This window comes from Epinephelus fuscoguttatus, linkage group LG17 (assembly GCF_011397635.1).
Source record: "Epinephelus fuscoguttatus linkage group LG17, E.fuscoguttatus.final_Chr_v1".
NCBI classification, from domain to species: Eukaryota; Metazoa; Chordata; class Actinopteri; order Perciformes; family Serranidae; genus Epinephelus; species Epinephelus fuscoguttatus.
The window spans coordinates 26,086,398-26,109,663 of record NC_064768.1 but is presented as its reverse complement, the minus strand read 5'-3'; the positions used below and the strand labels follow the sequence as shown (position 1 = coordinate 26,109,663).

Genomic DNA, 23,266 nt, shown 5'->3' with positions numbered 1-23,266 from the left:
GCTTGTGAAAATAGCTCTCCATGATGGATAAATCCAAAAACACCTGCCTTGGGTTTAAGTGTGAAAGCAGAAAGGGGGTGGGGGGGTGGGGTGGGGGGGCCTGGTTGAGGGCTGTGTGGCAGTAAAGTTAAAGGGGTCGTCAGACAGTTTGGTATTGTACTTCCACAAGGTCACAATGCACAAGTTAAAAAAGATCAAAATATGTTAAGCAGAGTCCTGACTTTTAGCCACTTTAGTTAAGCTCCAAAATATGATGGAAACTACATTTTCCATAATGCTACTGATATCATACTTTCTTGAAAGCCTCCTTGCCTAAACACCAACATGTATTAAACTCAGTGCCCCTTGAGGTCCTTGTTGACATCGCTATGACATTATTAGGGTTATTTTTGTAAGACTGTGTTGGGAAGATTATTTTTAAAATGTAATGGGCTACAGATTACTAGTAACCATTTTAAAAATCTAATAACAAATGTAACTATTTTAATAACTTTATCAGAGTAATGTAACTTATTAGATTTGATTGCTTTTCATATAAATGTTTTAAAACTGGACAATAAAGTAAATTTTTTTTTCCAGAAATAGGTTATGCCAAAAGAAGATATTCCTCCAGGGTGAAAAGTAGCAAAGCAAAAGAATGAACGTTTTATTGTATGTATATGTGCGGATGTAACCCCTTTATAATCACCAACATTTTGATTTGTATCTGTAATTTTATTACACACTTTTTCTCAGTAACTGTAACTGATTACAATAACATTTATTTTATAATTTAATTACATGTGACTAGTTACTCCTCAACACTGCAGACAATGGTATGGAAAGGATCCCTACAGAGATAGAGTAAAATCCTTTTTGTGTAACCAGAGACAGACCTGAAATCTCTATTGTCAAACCCACCAGACTCCATTTAAATAAATGGTAATTTTAAAATCTTAACACACACTTCATTCACAGTCAACAGAAACAAAATAAAACTCACAGAAATCATCTTGGTTCATCTTTCTGCTGTTACAGCAATCACCAGCTCTGGTTTGGTTAAAATAAACCCTTTATTCACGCAGTTAGATGTGAAAATATCCTGCCTCTACACACGCTAAAATTAGTATTTATTTACATGGAGCCTGGTGTGCTTGGCGGTGGTGATTTCATGGCTGTTTCTGGTTTAACAAAAATGATCTTATTCTTTAACATAAGGTTTATCTTGGTAGGGATCCTTTCATTTATGTTGTCAGACACTTTTTTGAGGCAGGTGTTTGCCTTTTATTGACAGTACTGGTGAAGGTGGACAGGAGAGGTGTGTGAGAGAGAAAGAGGGAACGACATGCAGCAAAGGGACTCTGCTTACATGGGGCCCACACCCTACTAGGTGAGCTAGTGGCCACCCCATTTTCAGACCCTCAGAGTAACAATCTGAGCCTGTTAGTGGCAAAAACGAGCACTTTATGTGGACAGAAATTGACAGCGCTCAGTTGCCCACAGGGATGACATTGCAGCCCGTTTCGTCTCGCTCGATACTCGACCAATTTCAAAAATTGCTGTTCCCATTACTCACTTAGACAGAAAAACATGGGAAAATAGGGGTCCAGGTTGAAATTCACAGAAGTTACCCTTACAGAGGACAGCTGTCTGTCGCCCTCTCCATGATCACCCATTTTAAATGTCAATACAGCCAATCACACAGCCCAACTCTGTTTGTTTTGTCAAATGACTTCGGCATCATAAAGTAGTGATTTTATTGACGACTCAGCGCAGCAATCACAGCCGCAATCAAATCGCTATTTTCTGCTCGTTTAGCTGTCTGACAACACAAACAGAAATATATGTAAATGAGAGCAAGAGCAAATTGTGAGTTCCGCTGTATTAAAACATGGAGAGCAGAACGGAGGTTTAACCAAGTGAGACCAGGCTGTCCCTTCCCTCACCAGACGTTGGCTGTGATGTGCGGTTTTGTTGTTGGCCGACTGAAGATGAAGAAGAACTGTTTTTCCTTGTGTTTTCAGGCATGTTAGAGTTTGAATTTATACGTGGATGACCCAAAAAAAGCTGGGCTGGGTGCAAGAAAAGAGCACCGTGGAAATGAGGTGGCTTTATGTGGACGTAGTTGGAAAGAGAAGAGAAGAGAAGAGAAGAGAAGAGAAGAGAAGGTGCTGAACGATCCCTTTTCTTCTTAAATCTTATAATAGTATTATACTACCTTTCATTTTGTTATAGCAGCGAGGCTCCCTGGGTTGAAAGAGAAACAAATTGAATTTACAGGCACAAAGACATGAAGGCTGACAGAGGAGCTGGAGAGGATATCGAAATATGGATTCGAACAATGCAGCTTCTGTTAAACTTATCGGACCCCTCAAAATGCCACATTCTGACGCAGCGGCGACACAAAATGCACATCCGTCTGTTGTAAATGAGCTTTTCCTTTGGAATCAGACGGCTCTGTATCACGGTTTGAGATAAAGCAATTTGCCGGGCTGCTGTTTCAACCACAGGGGGTGCCTCTGCTGCACTGTCCTCCTCTGAATTGTAATTTATTTTGAGCGCGCTCGCCACTAGCGCAGTGCCTGAACTGAGGGCAGCCCTCAATGAGTCATGCTTAATAAGGAGAGCCGGGCTCAAGCTTCAACAGCCAGATCAGAAAATCAGTCTGAATTACACCAACGTGATTTACATTAAGTAGGTAATTCCTACACACGCAGACGGCCAACTCACTCAAACGCAGACAGACGCTCGCAGATAGGTACACACAACTGCCTAATCTGTGTGGACTGTAATCTGATTAGAGCAAATAAGATGTGGGGGAATTGAGCCCAGGTTGCTGTTTGTTTTCCAGGGTGTGTCTGTGTTTAAAGGTGCAATAAATCTGTATCAGAACCCGCCAGCCAAATGACGTGTTTGTATGGTGTGATAGTGTGCGCGTGGCCTCTCTGCATGTGAGTCTGGCGACCAGAACGACCATAACTCGAGGACACAGAGGAGGAGGAGGGGGGGGGGTCTTCAGGGTCAGCAGATTGAAACCCAGCAGCTGTCGAGTTTGAAAGAACCAGGGCGTGAGTGTGTAACTGCACACACACACTTACAGCCAGAGCCAGAGCCCGAGTAGAGGTCCTCATCGTCGTAGAACTCGTCTCTCGTCGAGCCTTCGTCATCGATAGACGGCGACCAAGTCTGTCCCTGAGGGAAACACAGAGATGATAGAGATTAGAGTTATTCATCATGAATGACGACCGAGCTGTTTGTCATTTCATTTAAATAGAGAAACCACTTTGGCAGATTACAGGCACACACAGACACGCACACAACCGCCTGAGAGGAGGCGCAGGGCGCATTATGGTGGACGGAGTAACATCTGTCTGTCTGTGGCTCCATGGAGGAGCATAGTTAATGAGTTGATCTAAAGCTGGGATTTTGGCAGAGGAACATCAAAGCCTTTAAGGAGAGAGGGGTTTCATTCAGTCTCTGCTTACGTGTCAGTTACAAGTGATGCTCAGCCTGTAAAGTAGCAGAGGGTGAAGGCAGTTAGCTTCTGAACTAAGGCTGCTACTCACAATTGGTTCATCAGTTAAACTGTAAATAATTTTCTTTAGGATTGTCTGACTATAAAATGTTAGAAAATACAGAAAAATGTTCTTTTCAAATTCCCCCAAGCTGAACGGTGATGTCTTCAAATGTCTTCTTTTGTCCGACCAACAGTGTAAAGCCCAAGTCTGTTATGATTCTCAGTCATCCAGGTCACGGTAATCATAGTGCTATATCGTAGGCAACTGGACTTGCTTGCGTTTCTTGAAGAACACAAGCAAGTCCAGTTGCCTACAGTATAGCACTTATGATTATGAAGCCCAAGGATATTTAGTTTCCAATTATAGGAACCAGACAAAAGCAGCAAATCCTCACATTTTAGAAGCTAGAACAAGCATTAGTCATATTTCCTCAATAATCTCAATCAGCTAATCAGCAGCTCTGTGAGGCCATACACAGCAGTGTTGTTGATGCTTTTCCAGTGAAAGTATGTAGCAACTGATCCGAAAGTAGCTTATCTGCATATTGGTTGCATCATCGTGCATTAATAGAAGCATTAAAACTTCACTGAATTAGATTCACATACAAAGATCCTCAACAAAGCATTTGAATGATATGAGTGCTATGACGCTTATAATTTAGTGCACTACTTCCTCTCGCCTCCAATCCAGAGATCCAGAGCATCACCGTAACCATAGAAATGAACTATGCTCACGTAGAAGTTAGTGTCGCCCTAGTCGACAGAGAGGCAAAAAATTGGATTTTTTCATTGGATTTTGGATTGGAAAAGCTTATATGCAGTCTCCAGAAGTAAAAAGCTAACGTAAGGCTACAATCAAGCTAGAAACATAGATGCGTGACTTGACGTCGCCCCCACAAAGAGGCTGTAAAGTTTGTCATGATGATGTTCTGTCGTCTCTTTCAGCCATTTGTTAGCAACCGCCTTTTTTTAGACACATAAAAGCTTCAAAATTCACGAGTGGGGTATTAACAGATGTATTTTATGTCGTAGAACAAAAAAGTCTCAAGGGCTCATTTATGCTCCCTTTACGTACGAAAATGTATATGCCCGTTTCAAACGATGTTACCGTCACTGCCCACATACTTCCATGCGCCCTTTACATTGGCATGGATGTTAACCAATATATCCACCAGGAGGCAGCCCAGCGTCAAAAGTTTATGACAACAACAAACTCAAAAACAAACATGGCGACTGTGGAGGAGATATTGATAATGTACCTCTTGCATAAAAGACAAAAAAAGAGGCAGCGTTGTGGAGGCGGTGGTCGGTGAGGCCGTTAAATACATTGCGACTGGAGGACGGAGAATTATTTTCTCTAGTACTGCCGATGAGAGAAATTGAATTGTTATTTCTTCTTCGTGTCTCACTAGAGCTAGTATCGGGTAGTGACAGCAACACTGCCCCATGGTTTCCGGTGGTACTGCTCTGTTTGGCCCGTATCCGTAAGCTTTATGGAAACGTGCAGAAATACGGATGAAATGAACGCGGAGCACGGACAGAAGGCTCCGTCCGTATCCGGATCTGTATTTAACGTTGAGCATAAATGGGCCTTAAGGTTGTGTTAATCACAGACCTTATTTCTGACATCTAACCAAAAACCCATTGCCTTCAAGACCAGGGAACTGGGTGCACCGATCTGTGAGACATTTGCAAATGGATGCTTGGATATAGTTTTGTTGCTGCTAAATGCAGCGCCCCTTTACTCCCACTCATCAGGAGTTTAGCCTGTTTTTGGTTTTAGGTCACTGTGGAGGCACAGGAGAAGAGAAGTTTTCTTCATTCAGATTGAAGGTAAGTAACTGACATACAAATGATCATCTTGAGGGTGAAGTATTCCTTTAAGTAATCTGTGATCAGTAGTGTCTGTAAATCATTTCAGAACTATTCTGAACTCCTTGTGTGGACTCTGAGTGGGTTAAAATCACCACCTCCTCTGAATAACTACCTCTGTACATTTGAGTTTTACAGCTGCACTCTGAGTGCTCTCTGCCTGTAACTACCTCTCATGGATCATTTCACAGCGTCCTCCCTGCTCATCACCGCACCTTAATCTAGGCCTATTTCATGTACGACTGTGAGGGGAGAAAGCGCGACCTCTGTCAGGGTCGGCTAAGAGAGATTAGTCATGGATCATTCGGGGGTTGAACCTCTGAAGTGAGTGACCTCAGCCTACGGTCACTTTAAGGCTGATCCCTCCTCTCTCCTCATGCATCTCTTTCATCTCTCTCTGTGTTTCTCTTGACCTCAATCCCACATCCCCACGATGCTTAAACACACACTTTAGCACTCACCCATCACAGGGGGTCAACTAACACTGCTATCAGATGCATGCACTTAAGAGACACCGCCCGTGCTGCAGTGCAACTAGATTTTACATACAGAATAAGAAGCACTGTTGCAAATTACACCACCGAATTGAAAATATATCTACCGATAAAATGTTTCTACGCACATTGTGCATCATAATACTTCAGTATAAAGATAAATAATGTTATAACAATCTGAAAGGGGCCAGTCTGCCCTCATCACTACGAGCGACCCCATTTTTCCTTACAAGCAGCCTGTTGTCTGTATAAAAATACTGATTAGATAATTCTGTACTTTTATTTAAGGAACATTTTTTAAATGCATAGGTTTGAAACTTGATGTATTTGTACAGTGTGGAATGGCTACTTTTATTTAAGCAAAAGGAGCTGAATACTTCTCCCATTGCTGCATTTAGTGCTTAGATTCAGCTCAGTACACACTAAGTAGTACAATGCTGCGAAGCCAAGAACAAAGGGCTCAGCTTTGCTTCAGGTATTGGCAAACAGTCAGTCCACTGCTGAAAATGTGACCAAAACAAACTTATCTCCTCTGCCATCTTAAGCCCATCCTGAGGCCCGGAGAGCTGTATCTTTGCTAGCTTGTGTGATGCTAATACACACACACACACACACACACACACACACACACGGGCAGAGGCTCCTCCCCGGCTCCAGACAGAAGAAACCTGATGCCTTTAAAAGCCAATAAAAGCATAATGGAATCTAGAAACCCGAGCATCTTAGTCCATCACATCTCAGTATGAGGTGGAGCTGAAACGCTATATGTACCTCCTGAAAATGAAATTGACTTGAAGTTGTTTGGAGCCTCGACACACCGAGGATATGAGCTTCACAAAGCGGAAGGATGAGAGAGTGTGTGTGTGTCACGCTATCAGTGTAAATGTGTGTGTGAGGGCCTCGTGATCTGAAACCCAGAAAGTGCCGAAAAGTACTGAAAAGACGTTTCAGTGCAAGCATGGTGCGAATGTGTGTGTGTGTGTGTGTGTGTTGTATTCCAAGGATCGGTTTTACAATGAAGGCCGTTGCTATGGGCAACCTTTGCCTTTCACAGAAATTCCCGTCTCCCAGTGAGAACCTACTAGACACACACATACATCGACACACTCAAACACACGTATAAGAGCTCTAGCTACATAAGTGAAGGGGTTATGTAACGTCAAATAAACAACCCTAAAAACCAACATCAAAACAGTCTGCTCCTCCAGCCCCCCCCAATCTGTCCCTCCTCCTCCGCCTCCCTCTGGATCCAGAAACTCCGTGCCAGTATATCCCCGTCCTCGCCCCATTTTCCTTTCATCTTAAACTCCCGTTTCTTATCTTGAGGCTAACCCCCCCCCTTAAGTTCAGTGTGACCCCAAAAAAAACCACATGCTTAAATAAACACACACCCCGCCCCCAAGGCAGCACCGGAGCCCACCCCAGGGGCCCCTTTTACAAGTCCCCTACACACACAACAACCTCCAGGACATAGCTGCAGAGGCTACTGTGCTGTTTGCCCATTTCTGTGTGTGTTTAAACGTGCGTCATCTATATTTATCCCAACCTTTTAACAGTAATATGTAATCACCCTCTGTGTCTCGACATGTTTAATTTATGAGCCGATATTATAAGTGTGAATTCATGGTATGGCGGGCAGCAGTGCGTCACTGTATGTAATTACAGCGCGTGTGTGTGTGTGTGTCTGAATGGGCATAATAACAGGTTTTGTTTGTGGTGCGTGTGTACATGCACACACCAATTCCCCTCAGACCTATCTGTGTGTGTGGGTGTGTGTTTTACGTGATTTCGGGGGAGTCGAATAGGGCCAGCTCTGCATTTTGCCTCTGTTTTCAGGAGCTATAAACAGCTGTACTTTCTGCCTGCGCCACATAGCTAACTAACCACAACGAGACACAACGAGCTCTCCTCCACCGCACGCATAACCCGGGGCCAGAAACGTCTGTATGTTGCCCTCAATTTCCCTCCACCACTGCATTTTGTTCCCGTTCGTTATAAAAAGAAACTGTAAGATGACAGCCATATTCCACTGGATCGGCGGATTGAATGCAATCCTGGTTTTTGGCAACGTATGAAGCACTGCCATTGTAAGACATGCGGTGCCAGTTGGAGTCATTTTAAAACAATCTGGGAGCGTTGGAATATATATAATTATGTATACTTGTGTAAAAAGAGCTGGGGAGAACGCAAAATTGAAGGACAAAAAAAAAGAGGAATCTGTGTTTATTGGAGTAATGTCATGTTCTGACAAAGCGAACACAGGTGCGTCCTCTCAGGGGTGTTGCAACATTTGCAGTGACTCAGGTTGAAACCTGATCTAAAGCTGACAACAGGCTTTGCGCTATACATTTGATCCTGTACACTATAACCGCTCTGTCAGTGTGTGTGTGTGTGTGTATGTGTGTGTGTGTGCGCGCGTCAGCTCGTTTTACAGCTACAAGAGCCTGGATTCTATACCTGAGCTGACAGTGCTGCTGCTTCACAGATATTAACATTCCACAGGAGCTGAATTGTTCCAGATTTTAATTTAGGATCAGAATGAAAAAATGAGAGATTATCAGTGTGTGTGTGTGTGTGTGTGTGTGTGTGTGTGATATTAAAGTGGCGACACTGCAGCAACCTGACGGTGAGAAGGTGTGTGAGCGTGAAGGTTATATGACAATTACAGCCTGAGCGTGGAGAGAAAACGACCCTGTGTGTGTGTGTGTGTGTGTGTGTGTTTTGTAGGAACAATGGGCGTATGCAGCTCAGCTAAGATTCAGGAAGTCAGATAACAATAGGAGGCCGAGGAAGCAATATAGACACACTAATTCAGCAGGTTTCACACATAAACACACACACACGATTTTTTTTTGGGGGGGGGGGGGTGATTTTCTGACTGGTCCGTTTCAGTTCAGTTATATCTCCTTCAGGGCTAGCTGGCCAGATAGAGAGCTTCATTGTGATTGACTTCAAATGCATTCCTCAGTAACCCGAGAGGCTGCGGCCGCTCCTGCACAATGCCTGGCACACACACACACACATACATACATGCACACACACACATGAGCATTTTAAGCTCCTGATCCAGTAGACGCAACGCTGCTCTGCTTTGGAAGAATAATCGTTAATTGTGCTTTTTAATATGTGAGATTTTATCGGAGCGAATGTTCTCGACTGCTGCAGCTCTCAGAGCTGTGAAGAATGATTTGAATACTCCCTCTGCTTGCTGGCACCATCTGTGAGTCCCACTCCTCTCGCCGGCCCTCTATTTACTGCATCCACAGTGTCGAAGGAGAACAGGGAGCAGAAATACAATGAAAGACATTGAGGTCATGGCCATTGTATTCTTTTTTTTTTTTTTTTGCATGTCCATTTTTTAACACCGCACCGTTCACTTCAGGAAGGAAATAAATCAACCTGCCATATTTTCTCGAGTGACGTTACAGAGATTATGGCAAAAAAAGAGGGTTGATTACACTCAGCTCGCCACAGTCCTGCCCGTACAGAGAGATAAAGGCCATATTCCATTTGCCATTATTTTCCCGACCCCTCCTTTTTGAATGCCACCTTGCCCCTCAGAACAGAGCTACAAGAGTTGTGTTTGAAATCCTCCCCTATGAAATGGGAGAAACCTTTCAAACCCTGATGCGTCACTGGTAGTCGATGATGCTTACGGTTACATAAACAGACAAATACACCACCTTCTGCTGTGGTGATTTCTCTTGCGTGGGCTAAAGGCATCCTTTTATCATGAGGACGCTAGTGATTTTAAATTTCATGCCATCAATTGATCAAACAAGTCATCAAATAAAAGAGAACATTGCTTCATTTCCAGACAGCTGGAGTTGCTATGTTGGCTAACATTAACAACCCGTGCTCCTACCCCGCCAGTCTGCACTGATATTAGAGGAGTGGTAACGTGCAGCAAATTTGCTACTGGACTGTAGTTAAAATTTGGGCATCATATGGCATTAAAGGAGGTGTGTGACATGGACATATGTCAAAATGCAGGGCTGTTATGGACAAATCTTCAATAATGTACCATTGGCTTGCTAGATAGTTAGCTACCGAGACATCAGCACGAGACTTGAGCACTTTGCCCTTCCCGTCTACACCTGAATAAGCAAAACAAAGGGGTAAGGGCTAACTGGTAGGGGCAAAGGGTGTATATGGATTGAGCCTTTACCTCTGTCTGTTTCGTCACACATCCATGGTGTATGTATAAACCTTAATGTGAAAGTTCTCCTGGTCTTTTCATTTTCTCAATCACTGTATGTTCATCACTGTATTGTATGTTATGTACAGTATGTATGTTTTTTTTTATATTACTACTATCACCTTTGAGCTGTAATCCTGACAGTTAAGTTATAGTACAGATACTTGTCTTACTGCCATTAGTAGTTTTATTGTTGTCAATGTATTCATTTATTTGGATTATTGGTTTTTTTGTATTTTGTTTCTTTTTGCCTTGAATTTTTCATTATGTTTTACATTATGAGTGATTTCACCAAAGAGAGATTTTCTCCCTTCAACAACCCCTAAATCTTGTATTATTTCATTTGAAAGACACACTGATATTTTAATCTAATCCTTCGTTACTGTGTTTTGTCGTCTGTATGTTAATTCAAAGTATTGATATAAATCATATTCATTTATTTCTTTTATCACTCTTTTGAACTCAGGAGCATATGTACATTTATTTAATCTAATATCATTTGGGGCGACTAGCTAACCCTGTTTGTTACATAGAATAACAGTTGCTCAACAGGTGCGTTGTAGTAGTTTACAGAGCAGTCTTGTGGCAGGAGGATTGCGTTTGGATTCTGGATTTCAGTTAGTAAAAGCTTGCATTTCCACAGGATTCTACTCTCCAATCCAACTGCAACTCAGTTAAACATCTCAATCACAGCAGAAAACATCTGAAGTGTCCCATTAAGCTGCTTTGTATGATTAAGTGTTACCTTGCTCTTAAATAGTTTTACCACAGCCTCATATTGTGCTATATCTGCTGAGCTGAACCCACTTTCAATCCTTTAAAATCTGATGGATTTGTTTTAAATTTCCTGCTTGGCTTTACCTGGCCAACTAAATCCATTTCACTACGCCCCGCTGGCTACCAACAAAATTAAGATGATAATATTTGATAATACTGAACAGGTCATGACACTAGATGACTAACACACGTCAGGACACTGCCTAGTACCAACTACAATCTGACGTAGAATACTGACAACTGACAACGTTGATCTTTTGTTGGTATAAGTTGTGTTGTTAAGTAAACAAAATCTGATATCATCCGAATGTCTCATGCCAACGCCATCCTGATGTAGAGCAACAACATTTAGTCGCGAGGTATGGTCAACAAACCCAGCGTCTGCAAACCACTGTTAAATGTTAACATCCACACAATGTCACATTCTAATATTATTAAACTATATTTAAAATATTGTCAACCTGATTCGCATTCCTTACAAAATTTAACTTCCGTCCTCAGTCTTTCTGAGGTCATAATGACGTTGTGTGCCAGCTGGGAGGAATATGTCACATACTTCCAAATTAAGATTTGCTAACTTCTGTTTCACTGTGACTTTAATAATTATTTTTGACCATGAAAAATGATTTCACACGAAGAAAAGCAAGATTAAATTACGGAAATGTTCATCTTTCCTGATCCCCTCCTCAGCAAGCTAACTCCCTCTACCTCCTCAGTCTTCTCCTATATTGGCATTTAAATGTATGTGAACAGTGAAAGCTTCCTCTACATTAATGATGATGTATTTTAGGCTCTGTCTGTGTCGAGCTTTCTCAGATTCGTTCCATCACATGAGCAGAGCCACATCACCAAACTAAATGTGTATCATCATTGCAATGAATGGCTTAAACTTCAATGTGGGTGTCCTGTCTGAACTAAATTGTTGGATGTCAACCGTGCACTTGAACACACCGTGACAGTTCTGGATAAAAAACAATAATCATCCGGCAGAAATTTGAGACCCAGATCAGCGCTAACATGAAGCAAAGTGATCTTTACGGGCCACATTTCTAAACCTCCCTGCAGTTTAATTCACTGTAGGTGGAGTGCCCACGCTTCATAAAGCAGCTGCTGATTCACGGCCGTCTCTGTGTCTGCTCCTCTCCAGAGCAGACCTGCACTGATAAGAGGTGGAGAGTCTGAGGCGTGCTGCTCGCTGACAGAGGTGGACCGTTGATTACTCTCTATCTGGAAACAGTCAGACTGCTTGGCAGACGCCCTCAGACTACTCACACACTTACAGGAAAAACTGCAGCCTGTTTACTGTTTGTGTTGTTCCACACCCATGTTTCTTTCCGGAGTGGATACCCCGGACCTGTCAGAAGTGACCTCTAATCTCCCTCCATCTTTTGCTTTTTTTCCGCCTCGTCTCACTCTCCACCCTGCTCTTCGTCTCCTACCAGCTGGGCAGGTTGGACGGCAGCCAGCATGGACGCTAACACACTTACAGTCAGACAAGGAGATGTGAAAGAGATAGAGGGCAGGCAACGTGTGTGTGTGTGTGCATGTGTGTGCGCGTGTGAGTAGGTTACCAGGTGATGGCCTGGTTAAGACACCTGCCACCTTCAGCAGAGATTAGCACAGAAAGCCTCTGCACGGTCGCACTGCTCACACACGCCATGACACATTATAGCGCGCACACACAGACACGGTCGGATGTCGAGACAGTATCTTGTAGCAGTGACGCCAGGCGCACTCCTGTGAACCTTAAAACAGCGAACACCTGCACGCTACAGCCAAGGGGGTCAAAGAAAACCTGTCTCAGTCTGCGTACGTGATTGGAAATCCTAAAATGTGCTCCCTGAATCATGGACAGATAGCGAGCCGCTGGGCCCCTGGGGACATACATAGAAAGGGCCCCTTCTTATTAGAGTAACCCTGCACATTGTTGGTTGATTTGCATGTTTTTCGGTGGTATTTTGCAGATTAAAGTTCTGTTGTTAGTTGAAACAAATTTGTTCATGCTTGAGGTGAAGACAGGCTGTCTCACTGTTATCTTCTCTGATCTTTCCAGCCGCAGCAGATCTACACTGGCCAAGTTTCATCATCCAAATGTAATGCAAATTTTAACAGAATTTCCATTCACTACCATTATGCCAACATTAGGAGTTAATGGCGGTAGTTAAAGGAGTGACGGTCTGACCTTAAAAGGCTGAAAATTAAAGTGAGAGCTGATGTTTGTTCCTCTTTAGTGAACCTTTACATAACATGTTTCATGTAAGTCTTGATCTATCTGCTTAGTCTGTTTCCATCACATTCTCTCGAGCCTGTCCTCCCTGGAAAAACCCACCATAAGTCATTTGTATAAGTTGCTCATTACGATCCCTATTTATGTTTGTTGTTAGCCCACAACCTCTGGTGTCTGTAGTTATTATGACAGGAGCAAAGGAGGAAGTCAGGTGAAATAAGAGCAACAAAGTCCGTGGAGGGGGGAAGGCGGAGTGGATCGGTGGGTCAAACAAACAAAGGGCTTTGACCCAGGAAACTGCTGCTCATGTCCTGTGTGAAACCAAGTCAAGGCTGAGTTATTAAAACTTCCGTACTTAGTAACGTCACATTACTTACTTACGGTGACAACTTGATGTGAGGTCCATACCTAACAACACCAGTAGGGGGCGCTTATTTACGCTTCTGTAGGTTCTGAGGGTAGAAACAAACCTTTGTGGTTGTATGGGTTGGGGGACATGTCGATTTTGTCGCATTTTGCTTTAATCAACAGCCAAGCTTTAAAGTTTTTTGCGATATTTCAAAAAAATTCTCTGCTTTTCCACAGGTTTTTATGTGCAAATTGAAAATGAAATATAAAAATAAGTGAATGGAAATGTCTTGGTTGGTAGTCTTGGTATGCACTGCAGGTTTTTCTCATGCACTGTTCATACATAAACCTACAAAATAAAGCACCAAAATTTGTACATATGTGCCACGAGATGAGCCAGCAATACGTGTATACCCCATGTATTTGGGAAGGCTACGATTATGTGAGCAATGCATGAAGTAACAAAAGAAGTAGTCACTGTAAAGAGGCAGCTTGGGGTGTTGGATGGGTCACAAAACACAGGACTTTCCTCCAGGAGACTGGTGTTAGGAACTGTGTGGAAACAAGTGAAGTTTGAGTTGTTTTGAAGGTACGTCATCACCATGTGTCTTTTCCTGAACATAGCCTACTTAACTTCATGTGTTCGTAAGATATCATAGAAACCGTTGTATTAGGGCATGTTGCACACTGTGCAGCTGTAATAGGGAAAAATAAACAAAAGTATAATGAAAATCTACAGCAGCTCAGATTAAGTATCAACACAGTTGATATTAAGGTTACAATGTGATCTATAAATCCCTCACCTATGATAAATGCCACTTTGAAACTTCATAATCTTGCTCAGGACCCCCTGCTATCATTCACTAATGCATCAGTTTTTTTTTTTTTTTTTAAATAATTCTGACTGTGCCTCCGAATCACATCATTTCCTCTCAGCTCACTGTTAAAACTTTGAAACTCAATAAAGAACTGTGATGCTATTAGAAAATATTAAAAAAAAAAATAAAGGATTGTACCCTGAAGAAGAACGCAAGATTTTTCACACATTAAATGATATATAATAAGCTTCACCCTGTGGGTCAAATCCATTCAGCATCCATCAGAATAATTTTCCAACTCTTCCTAATACATACATTTACTGTCATAGTTTTAATGTCTGTGATGAATGTCTCCTCCTGTGAAATAATAAGTATTTTCAGCCCCCCGGGCCTCATTTTTCAGCAGTAAGCTCAGTGAAATTGCTTCAGATTTTTAAGTTAAATTATCATTTTTTAGTGTCAAGAGATTCTCTGCAGTAACAGCTGCAGCAGGGGGTCATAAGCAGGCATCACTTTGTGTTTGCAAGACAGAACCCGCTGAGCAATTTTACACTGATTAGCTGTTTAAAAGATGGGAAGTGGTTATGGGTGTCTCGGATTAAATAACAGAACATGGTGATTAATATAAAAAGCGTGTTATATGTCACTGTTCAGACTCATTTGGGGCATTTAACAATCAAAATGTTTGATATTTGTGCTGCTTATGTTATTTTTTAAATATGTAGTCATCTAAAACTCCTATTCAACAGCAAAAAGATCCTTGTGGACATGCTGCTGTAAGTGGCGCTGAGTGGGAAGGTAGAAACATTGATTTAGTCCCCTGCCAAACACATTTCTGATCTTTTCCAGCATGTTTGTCTCAGTTTTTCACACACGACTGCTCCCCGTGACCAATGAATGTGAGCCACCCAGCAAAACCTGTAAACATGCTCGTACAACAGCCAGGAAATGAGTGAAACACTTTTTCTCCTTCCACTATTTTTAGTCTTTTCTGCCGATCAAATTCCTGATAGCGCTACCGTGGCTGATCCAAAATTGCAGCCACATTGGCCGTATTAATTCCCTGTACAAAACCTGTGGGAGGATGGCATTACATTGGCTCTAGGTTGTTATTCCAGCTCGCTCTGGCCCTAAAGCTGTCCCCGTGCAGCACCAAACCACAGCTGAAAAGCATCCAAGCACTAATATTATCTTTCTAATATTATCTTTCTCCACTGAGTTATAAGGACAAAGATGATCTAAGTGATGAATGCCCTTATGGAAAGTCATGCATTTGCTAAATATGGTATATGGTACAGTGAATGGCTTGGTCAGAGAGCTGCAGGGGTAGAACAGGTGCACAGAGGAGGAAAAAAATCATGCAACTGGCTCACTGAAAGAAAATAAGTCCATTTTCATGCAGAGAGACTTTCAATATTTATCTCATATATCAGTTACAAAACAATAGACCCAAATTCATTCATGACAATGTTCAGTGTTCCTTCAACAGAGCGTAGCACTACTTCAAATCAGTCAAAGGCTTTTACATTTGCTTCATTGTTAGTGCGATGATTAATCCTCATTACGCGGAAGACTGCCTGCCCTCCCTCTTTTATAAAATTGATTATGGACATCATAATGTGTCTTCAAATTGAGAAACAGAGGTTCACAAGAAAAAATATGCTTGAAATACAGAATAGAATCGGGGCGTCGGTGGCTTAGTGGTAGAGCAGGCGCCCCATGTACAAGGCTGTTGCCGCAGCGGCCCGGGTTCGACTCCAGCCTGTGACCCTTTCCTGCATGTCTCTCCCTCTCTCTCCCCCTTTCACACTTCACTATCCTGTCAATTAAAGGCAAAAATGCCCTAAAAATATCTTTAAAAAAGAAAAGAAATACAGAATAGAATCTGGTTTCTTTTCACTGATTATGTAGAGAATGTGTCCTTTACAGCACTTTGAATACTAATCTTGTTCATGAGGAGACATTTTGACCCCTTACTCAAAATATCAACATTTTGTGATTCTGTGTTTTGTTCATATATTTCTGTGTGGTATAGTATAGTATAGTATAGTATAGTATACTTCAGTACAGTACAGTACAGTACAGTACAATATAGTGTAGTGTCGTAGGCCTTTAGTGAAGTATAGTATACTTCAGTACAGTACAGTACAGTACAGTACAGTACAATACAGTATAGTATAGTATAGTATAGTATAGTATAGTATAGTATAGTACAGTACGGTACGGTATAGTATAGTATATAGTAGTGTAGTGTAGTGTAGTAGGCCTACAGCGAAGTGTAGTATAGTATAGTACAGTACAGTTTGGTGTAGTATAGTACGGTACAGTACAGTGTAGTAGGCCTACAGCGAAGTATAGTATAGTATAGTATAGTATAGTATACTTCAGTACAGTACAGTACAATATAGTGTAGTGTCGTAGCCCTTTAGTGAAGTATAGTATACTTCAGTACAATACAGTACAGTACAGTATAGTATAGTATAGTATAATATAGTATAGTACAGTACGGTACGGTACGGTATAGTATAGTATATAGTAGTGTAGTGTAGTGTAGTGTAGTGTAGTAGGCCCACAGCGAAGTGTAGTATAGTATAGTACAGTACAGTTTGGTGTAGTGTAGTAGGCTTACACCAAAGTATAGTGTACTGTAGTGTAGTGTAGTGTAGTGTAGTAGGCCTACAGCAAAGTGTAGTATAGTATAGTACAGTACAGTTTGGTGTAGTACAGTACAGTACAGTACAGTACAGTGTAGTAGGCCTACAGCGAAGTATAGTATAGTATAGTATACTTCAGTACAGTACAGTACAATATAGTGTAGTGTAGTAGGCCTTTAGTGAAGTATAGTATACTTCAGTACAGTACAGTACAGTATAGTATAGTATATAGTAGTGTAGTGTGGTGTAGTGTAGTGTAGTAGGCCTACAACGAAGTATAGTATAGTATAGTACAGTACAGTACAGCATAGTGTAGTAGGCCTTCAGCGATGCATAGTATAGTATAAGTATAAGTGTAAGTATAGTATAGTTGTAGTTCTATTAGAAGTAGTGGAGTGTGCCATTCCCACACAGGATTCAAATTGCTGACCTGATCACGAAGGGTTCATAGGAAACAATGCATGCACGTAAACCAGTGTTATGTAATTTCATCTCACTGATATCAGCCTCACTGTTCACTTCCCTGCAGCCATATCAAAGCCCTATTAGGTTACAGCTAATGCAAATCGAACACTTCCTACTGCTGCTGCTTCTCATTAAATGTGGTGAAACACAGGGAGGCTTTATTGTGAAAGTGTCACTGACAGGAAACGCAAAATACCTGATGACGTCATTAATAGCTGATACACCTTTGCACCGGGGATGTAAAGACCTAGCTCAGTGAAGAGGAGTGCCACTAAGGCATTTTCTAAAACAACCAAGATGGCTGCCTCTGATGTACAACTTTCTGTTGAGGGACTATTTTTAAATTTGTTCACATATTGACGCTACACCATCCCAGCCTATGTCTGCATAGCCTGTTTACATTTGTCTGTTGCTCAGTGTTACATCACGTTTCATTGCTATGATTGGGTTAAGGTCTATCCAGTTGCATCCAGAGGCATTTTAATCTGCAGCCGTTGATGATGCCACTTGGGAATGAAAAGCACACGTACTGCAAACCTGAAATTATCTAGACATTACCTGGAACAGCTGTATGTGAGAACGCAAATGTCCAAATCAGCTGGATTGGACATTAAACAGACTTTACCCTACCAACTCCCAGTACAAAGTCTGTATTATGTCCGATTGAGCCCGTGTGTGAATAGAGCAATTCACCAAGAGCGAGTGGGCATGTTGATGACGTTCATATCAAGCGGCTCACACGAAACCAGAAGAAAACAAATGGTTGCTGATGAAAAAAAAGGATGTGGAGAAATGACAAGATTTGGGGACTTCAGTCAGTAAGGGCTGACCCTTCAAATTCAAGGAACGGCTAAAAACTTGGTTGGTAACGTCCAAATTACGAACTGGTTATGTGACCGCCATATAATCAGCGTCATGTCCTGCCTCCTGTATGATCTAACCAGGTGCCACCCCTTACCTAAACCACACAGAGTATTTCCAGTAGGTCAAAATGTTCCTTGCGTGGACCGTCTCCTGTTGTGTGCTCCACGTTTGAACGAGAAATTTCAGACAACGTCCTGACCTTATTCTCCTGACATTGTCTGCAGATCATATGAGAAAACGGCTTAGCTTGTACATTTGCAAATTGGTCTGATGACGCCGGGCTCGCATGAAATTATTATTAACTGAATTCCACATTAAAGCAACCTGAGTTTGTTTGGCTGCACTGTTAACAGACACATCAGCAGCTGCTCAAGCAGTGTCTCCTGTAGTATTAAACTGTACTTTCCGTTACCATGGTAACCACAGGTGATGCCAGGATTACAGCTATAAAAGGGGTAAATGAATACCCTCTGTGGCGGGGTGTGTTCAACCTGTAATGTCTCAGTGTCTCCGACAAAACGAGCAGCCGACACTGAACCTTGCCACAGACTCAATCGAGGTCATATGACTGTGTAGTGACACATCAGCTGGCCCGAAACTGTGTAATGAACTGGAGCTGTGAGACCGCCACCCACCCACCCACCCACCCACACACACACACACACACACACACACACACACACACACACACACACACATTAATGCATACTGTAGATCCTCTCTACTCCTGGCTGAGTATGGGGGAGCAGTATGATGGGAGGAGGGGTGATACAGAGACAGAGAGGCAGAGAGATGTATATCTGTGTGTAGGACCCAGCTGTTACACTAATCTGACAATCCAACAGGATTAAAGACCACATCTCAAGGCTAACACACACACACACACACACACACACAAACACACGCAGACACACGAGGCCTCTCTGCGTGGAATCCTCTTCCATTATATATGACCTTATGAAACATGCATCTCTGAGTGAGACTGTGTGTGTGCGAGTGTGTGTGTGTGTGTGTGTGTGTGTGTGTGTGTGTGCGTGTGTGTCACTGTCCTGCTGCCAGAAATGCCTTGAGATTCTGACACAACTGCCGCTCCCACACTCGACAATACGCCGCCGTGTGTTTGTGTGCTGATGAGGGTGTGTGTATTAGATTTGTCCATGGTGTTCAGGGAGTGCCACTGTGTGTGTGTGTGTGCGTGTGTGTGTGTGTGTGTGTGTGTGTGTGTGTGTGTGTGTGCACGCGCATGTGTGTGTGTGTGTATTGATGTTTGGTTGGAGAAATGTTGCAGCGAGCAGTGAATGCTGCTGGTTGGCTGGTGGGTCAATGACTGTGTTTTTGTGGCTGCTTCTATGAAGTGCTGGAGAGAGAGAAGAGGGAGCAAGGCTGAATGCGGATTTATATGTGTGTGTGTGTGTGTGTGTGTGTGTGTGTGTGATTACAGCCTGGCTCAATGGGCCTATTTCTGCAGGGCCAGTGGGAGGGCGTGGCGCCTGTGGCTGGAACTTTTCTCGTGTTTCTAAGGAACTTTTCAAAAGGGGCTCAGAAATGTGGCTGCGTGTGAGAGAGAGCGCCCCGCGGACCATGATGCCTTTGTGTAGCGGAGAGCGAGAGAGAGGGGCACTCAGAATACACTCAGGACCGGTAATCAATGGTCTCTTCTCAGCCCTAAATCGAAAACCTTAACACACACACACACATTAAAAAATCCACACACAAACAGCCGATGATGAGAATCACATTTCTGCCCATATACAGTGATGTGAATCACAAGGCAGCGTCACATAATTACAGCTTGTGTAATCAGGCTAATGACAGTCATGCGACTTTTACAGACCCTAAGGAAGGAATGGCAGGGAGAAGGAGAAAAATCAACGCATACGAGACAGAGTTTTAGAGAGGAAAAAGGTGCAAATGGAGAATACTTGAGAGGAGAAAGTGGATAGTGATGATGGGATGGATGGAGCCGGAGGCAGGGGGGGTGGAGAACAAGAGAGGAGTGTTTTTGTCTTTGATGCAGAGGAGAAAAATCCAATCAGCCCTGTGTAATTCAATCTGGGATGGAGAGATGCACCTTTGCGAGCGTGTGTGCAGAGGGCATGATGCATGTTATTATCATGCCATACCTCCATTTCTCTCTGTCTCACACACACACAGATAGAGGAGGTAAACAAATTGCTGCTCCAGGGGCATCCTAAGCAGCTGACCTTGCTACGCTCTCTTGGCTCCTTCCCATTGGTTGACTGACTTTTGCGAACTGGCAGCCAATCCGGAGCCTTGGAGCGGTCTCCAGCCAATGACCGTGGGCCAACTGACTGTTGGTGCGGCCAGAGAGTCGATTGATTCTTCATGTATCATAACAGCTCTTGATATCGAACACTAATTACGCAGGTTGTGAGATCTGGCGGGGGAGTGAACTCACGATAAGGCGAGCGCAGCATATGGTCTCTGTCTTAATGGGCCACACAGGCTGAATGCTTGTGACCTAATCAGATGTTTATCATGAGATAGTGATTAACTCTAACGAATCAGTGTCAGAAGACTTTAACAAACCATGAGCCAGCATGAGGAACTGGGAAGGAAATGAGACATTTGCTTTGTCAAGATGATTTTTCATCAATGAATGGCTCATGTGTTGTCTCTGCGGATGTTATTTTACAGTTTGTATCATCTGACATGGTTGTATTTATCAGATCCTACATGACAGTGGCTCCCAGCCTGTCGTCAGGACACACCGGAGGGGTCACAAGATGTTTAACCCTTTAAAACCCACTCTCCCAGAGATCCCATGTTAATAAGACACTACACTCTCTTGCATTACAAACAGGAGAGTAGTACTATTTGTTAAAGTACCAGAGAGCAACTATGATGCACGTGCATGGTAAAGTTGTGACTCTTTTAAAAGGTTATGTGACCAGCATTAACACAGTGGTGAGTTTACATAGATCGGTCAACTATAACTTGACATGATTAAATGTTAAACAGACTTTACGAATGTTGAGACTATTACACCAAACATCCAGCTAAGTAGCTAGTTTTAGGCAATGCCATCCCCAACTGTAGCTACGAGTGCACCCTCACTACTTTCAGATGCATTTTGATCTGGAAATGAACGCATTATCCTCATCAGTGTTTGTTAGTAGTGAAGTCAAGAGAAGTGATACCTTAGTTTCGATGCCAAAATTTTAAAAACATGACAGTACTTCTTATTCTCCAGATCTGTAGGTACCAGGGATTTGAATCTGCTGGACGTGACAGGGCAGCGTTCATGCCTAAGTGTTGCAGTCTGCCGTTAATCGCCATAGGAGGATGAAAAACGCCTTCCAGCACGGAAGAACAACAGCAACATGCGGAAGAAGGCAATGTTTGGCGTCGCCAAGGGTTGAAAAACTCTGGGTAAAGTGCTGCACTCGTCACTTTTTGCCCAGCCATCCAATCACAGTAGACAAATATCCTACCACAAAGACCAACGGTCACATCTTACATTTATGGGTGCTGAACAACAACAATGGAGAATAAATATGTTAGTATTCTATAGGCTGTATATTAATATGTTTCCTCGCCCACAAACTCTAATCAACCCACATGGACTACCACTTTGCGTTTAAGGCAGATCATCAGGGATAAATAAAACTTAAATTAAATTTCATTTAAATGTTTTTAATAAAGGAGTGAGTGTTTAAGTACATGGGATTTATTGTTTTGTTTTAGCTTCTTACTGTGGTGTTGAATTAAGTATGAAGAAGATAGAAAAGTGAAGAAAACTGGGATTATTAATACCGACTCCTCCTTGTTTTTATTTTATTTATTTTTTACTTTTTCATCTTCAGGTCTCTTAAAATGTTCAACACTTTAGCTGAACTTGCAGCGAATATGCAACAAGTAATGAGGAGGGTCACATTTTAAAGGAACAGTTCAACATTTTGGGGAATATGCTGATTTGCTTCCTTGGCGAGCAACAAGTGAAGTCTTGTCTTGTCATGCTTATTAAGAAACAAAACCAAAAACCTGTTCTCACCGACCCTATCTGGCAACCCCTGCTGTAGCGGTGGGATAAACTGTGGTTCATCAATAAATAACTCCAACGCGTAACTCCCCCTCAAACCACAAATTGTCAGCTTTACAAATGCATGAAGCAGGTAGGTGTAAGCAAGCAGATAATGAGGATTAATGGGTAAAATGTGCAGAACAGGAGTTCCCTGTTGCCACTGAGACGGCGTTATCTTCCTTCAGCCTCTGTTAAATCACCTCATCTGAAGAACAAATATTATACCAGGCTTCAGGTGCGTGCGTGTTCATCCATCGCTGATTGTGCTTTAGCAGTAAAGCTTCATCCCTGGGTAGGCAACATTACTCACTGACTAATTAATTAAGAGGTGGATTTAAGAAACTAATGGCTGGAGAATGATTGTCTAACACATAGATTAGCTCCACAGTGCTTGGTATAACAATTGGTGATCATTAATTCCTTGATACTGTGTGCTCGCTTTAATTAAAGTGTGACTGTGAAGCTTGCGCGTGGCAAAGTGGTCAGTGTTGGAGTAAACCAGTGGAAATGTGTAACTGGAGGACAGGGAGATATATGGGTTATGATACAATCGTGCTCTCACAGCCCTCCTCTCTCTTCTGTCTCGGTGTAATCCTGTCCAGGTTGTTCTCTCCATTCAATCCGTCTCAGCTGCTATAAGCTCTTTACACTCCTGCCTTAACCACCAGTCTCTCTCTCTCTCTCTCCATCCATCTCCTTTTCATTTTCCTCGTCAGCTCCTCTTCCCTTTTATCATTTCACTCCACCTAAAGCCAGTCCCTCCCCACTCATCTCACGCTCTTTTCTGATGAGCTACTCATATCCTTTTACCACTTTTACATATTAACAAATTCTATTCTGTCTGCTCTCCCCTCCTCTCCTCTTCACGCCTGCTGCATTTTGTTCCCTTCTCCAATCTGCCTCTCTTTCTTTTCTATTCCTCTGCCGCACCTGAGCCACCACCCCTCCTTTAATATCACTTTTGTCTGTGATTGCCTCTGACCTGATTCCCCTTTCATTCTCTTCAAA

The 23,266-nt window shown here is 42.6% G+C and overlaps 1 protein-coding gene across 1 annotated transcript in view; it reads right to left on the bottom strand.

Moving 5' to 3' along the window:
- The window catches only part of sdc3 (syndecan 3), a 50,922-nt gene that overhangs the window by 11,941 nt on the left and 15,715 nt on the right, over nt 1-23,266 (bottom strand). The window contains exon 2 of the mRNA XM_049601807.1: nt 3,078-3,171. Coding sequence (XP_049457764.1) covers nt 3,078-3,171 — 94 coding nt within the window. The remainder of the gene's footprint in view (nt 1-3,077; nt 3,172-23,266) is intronic.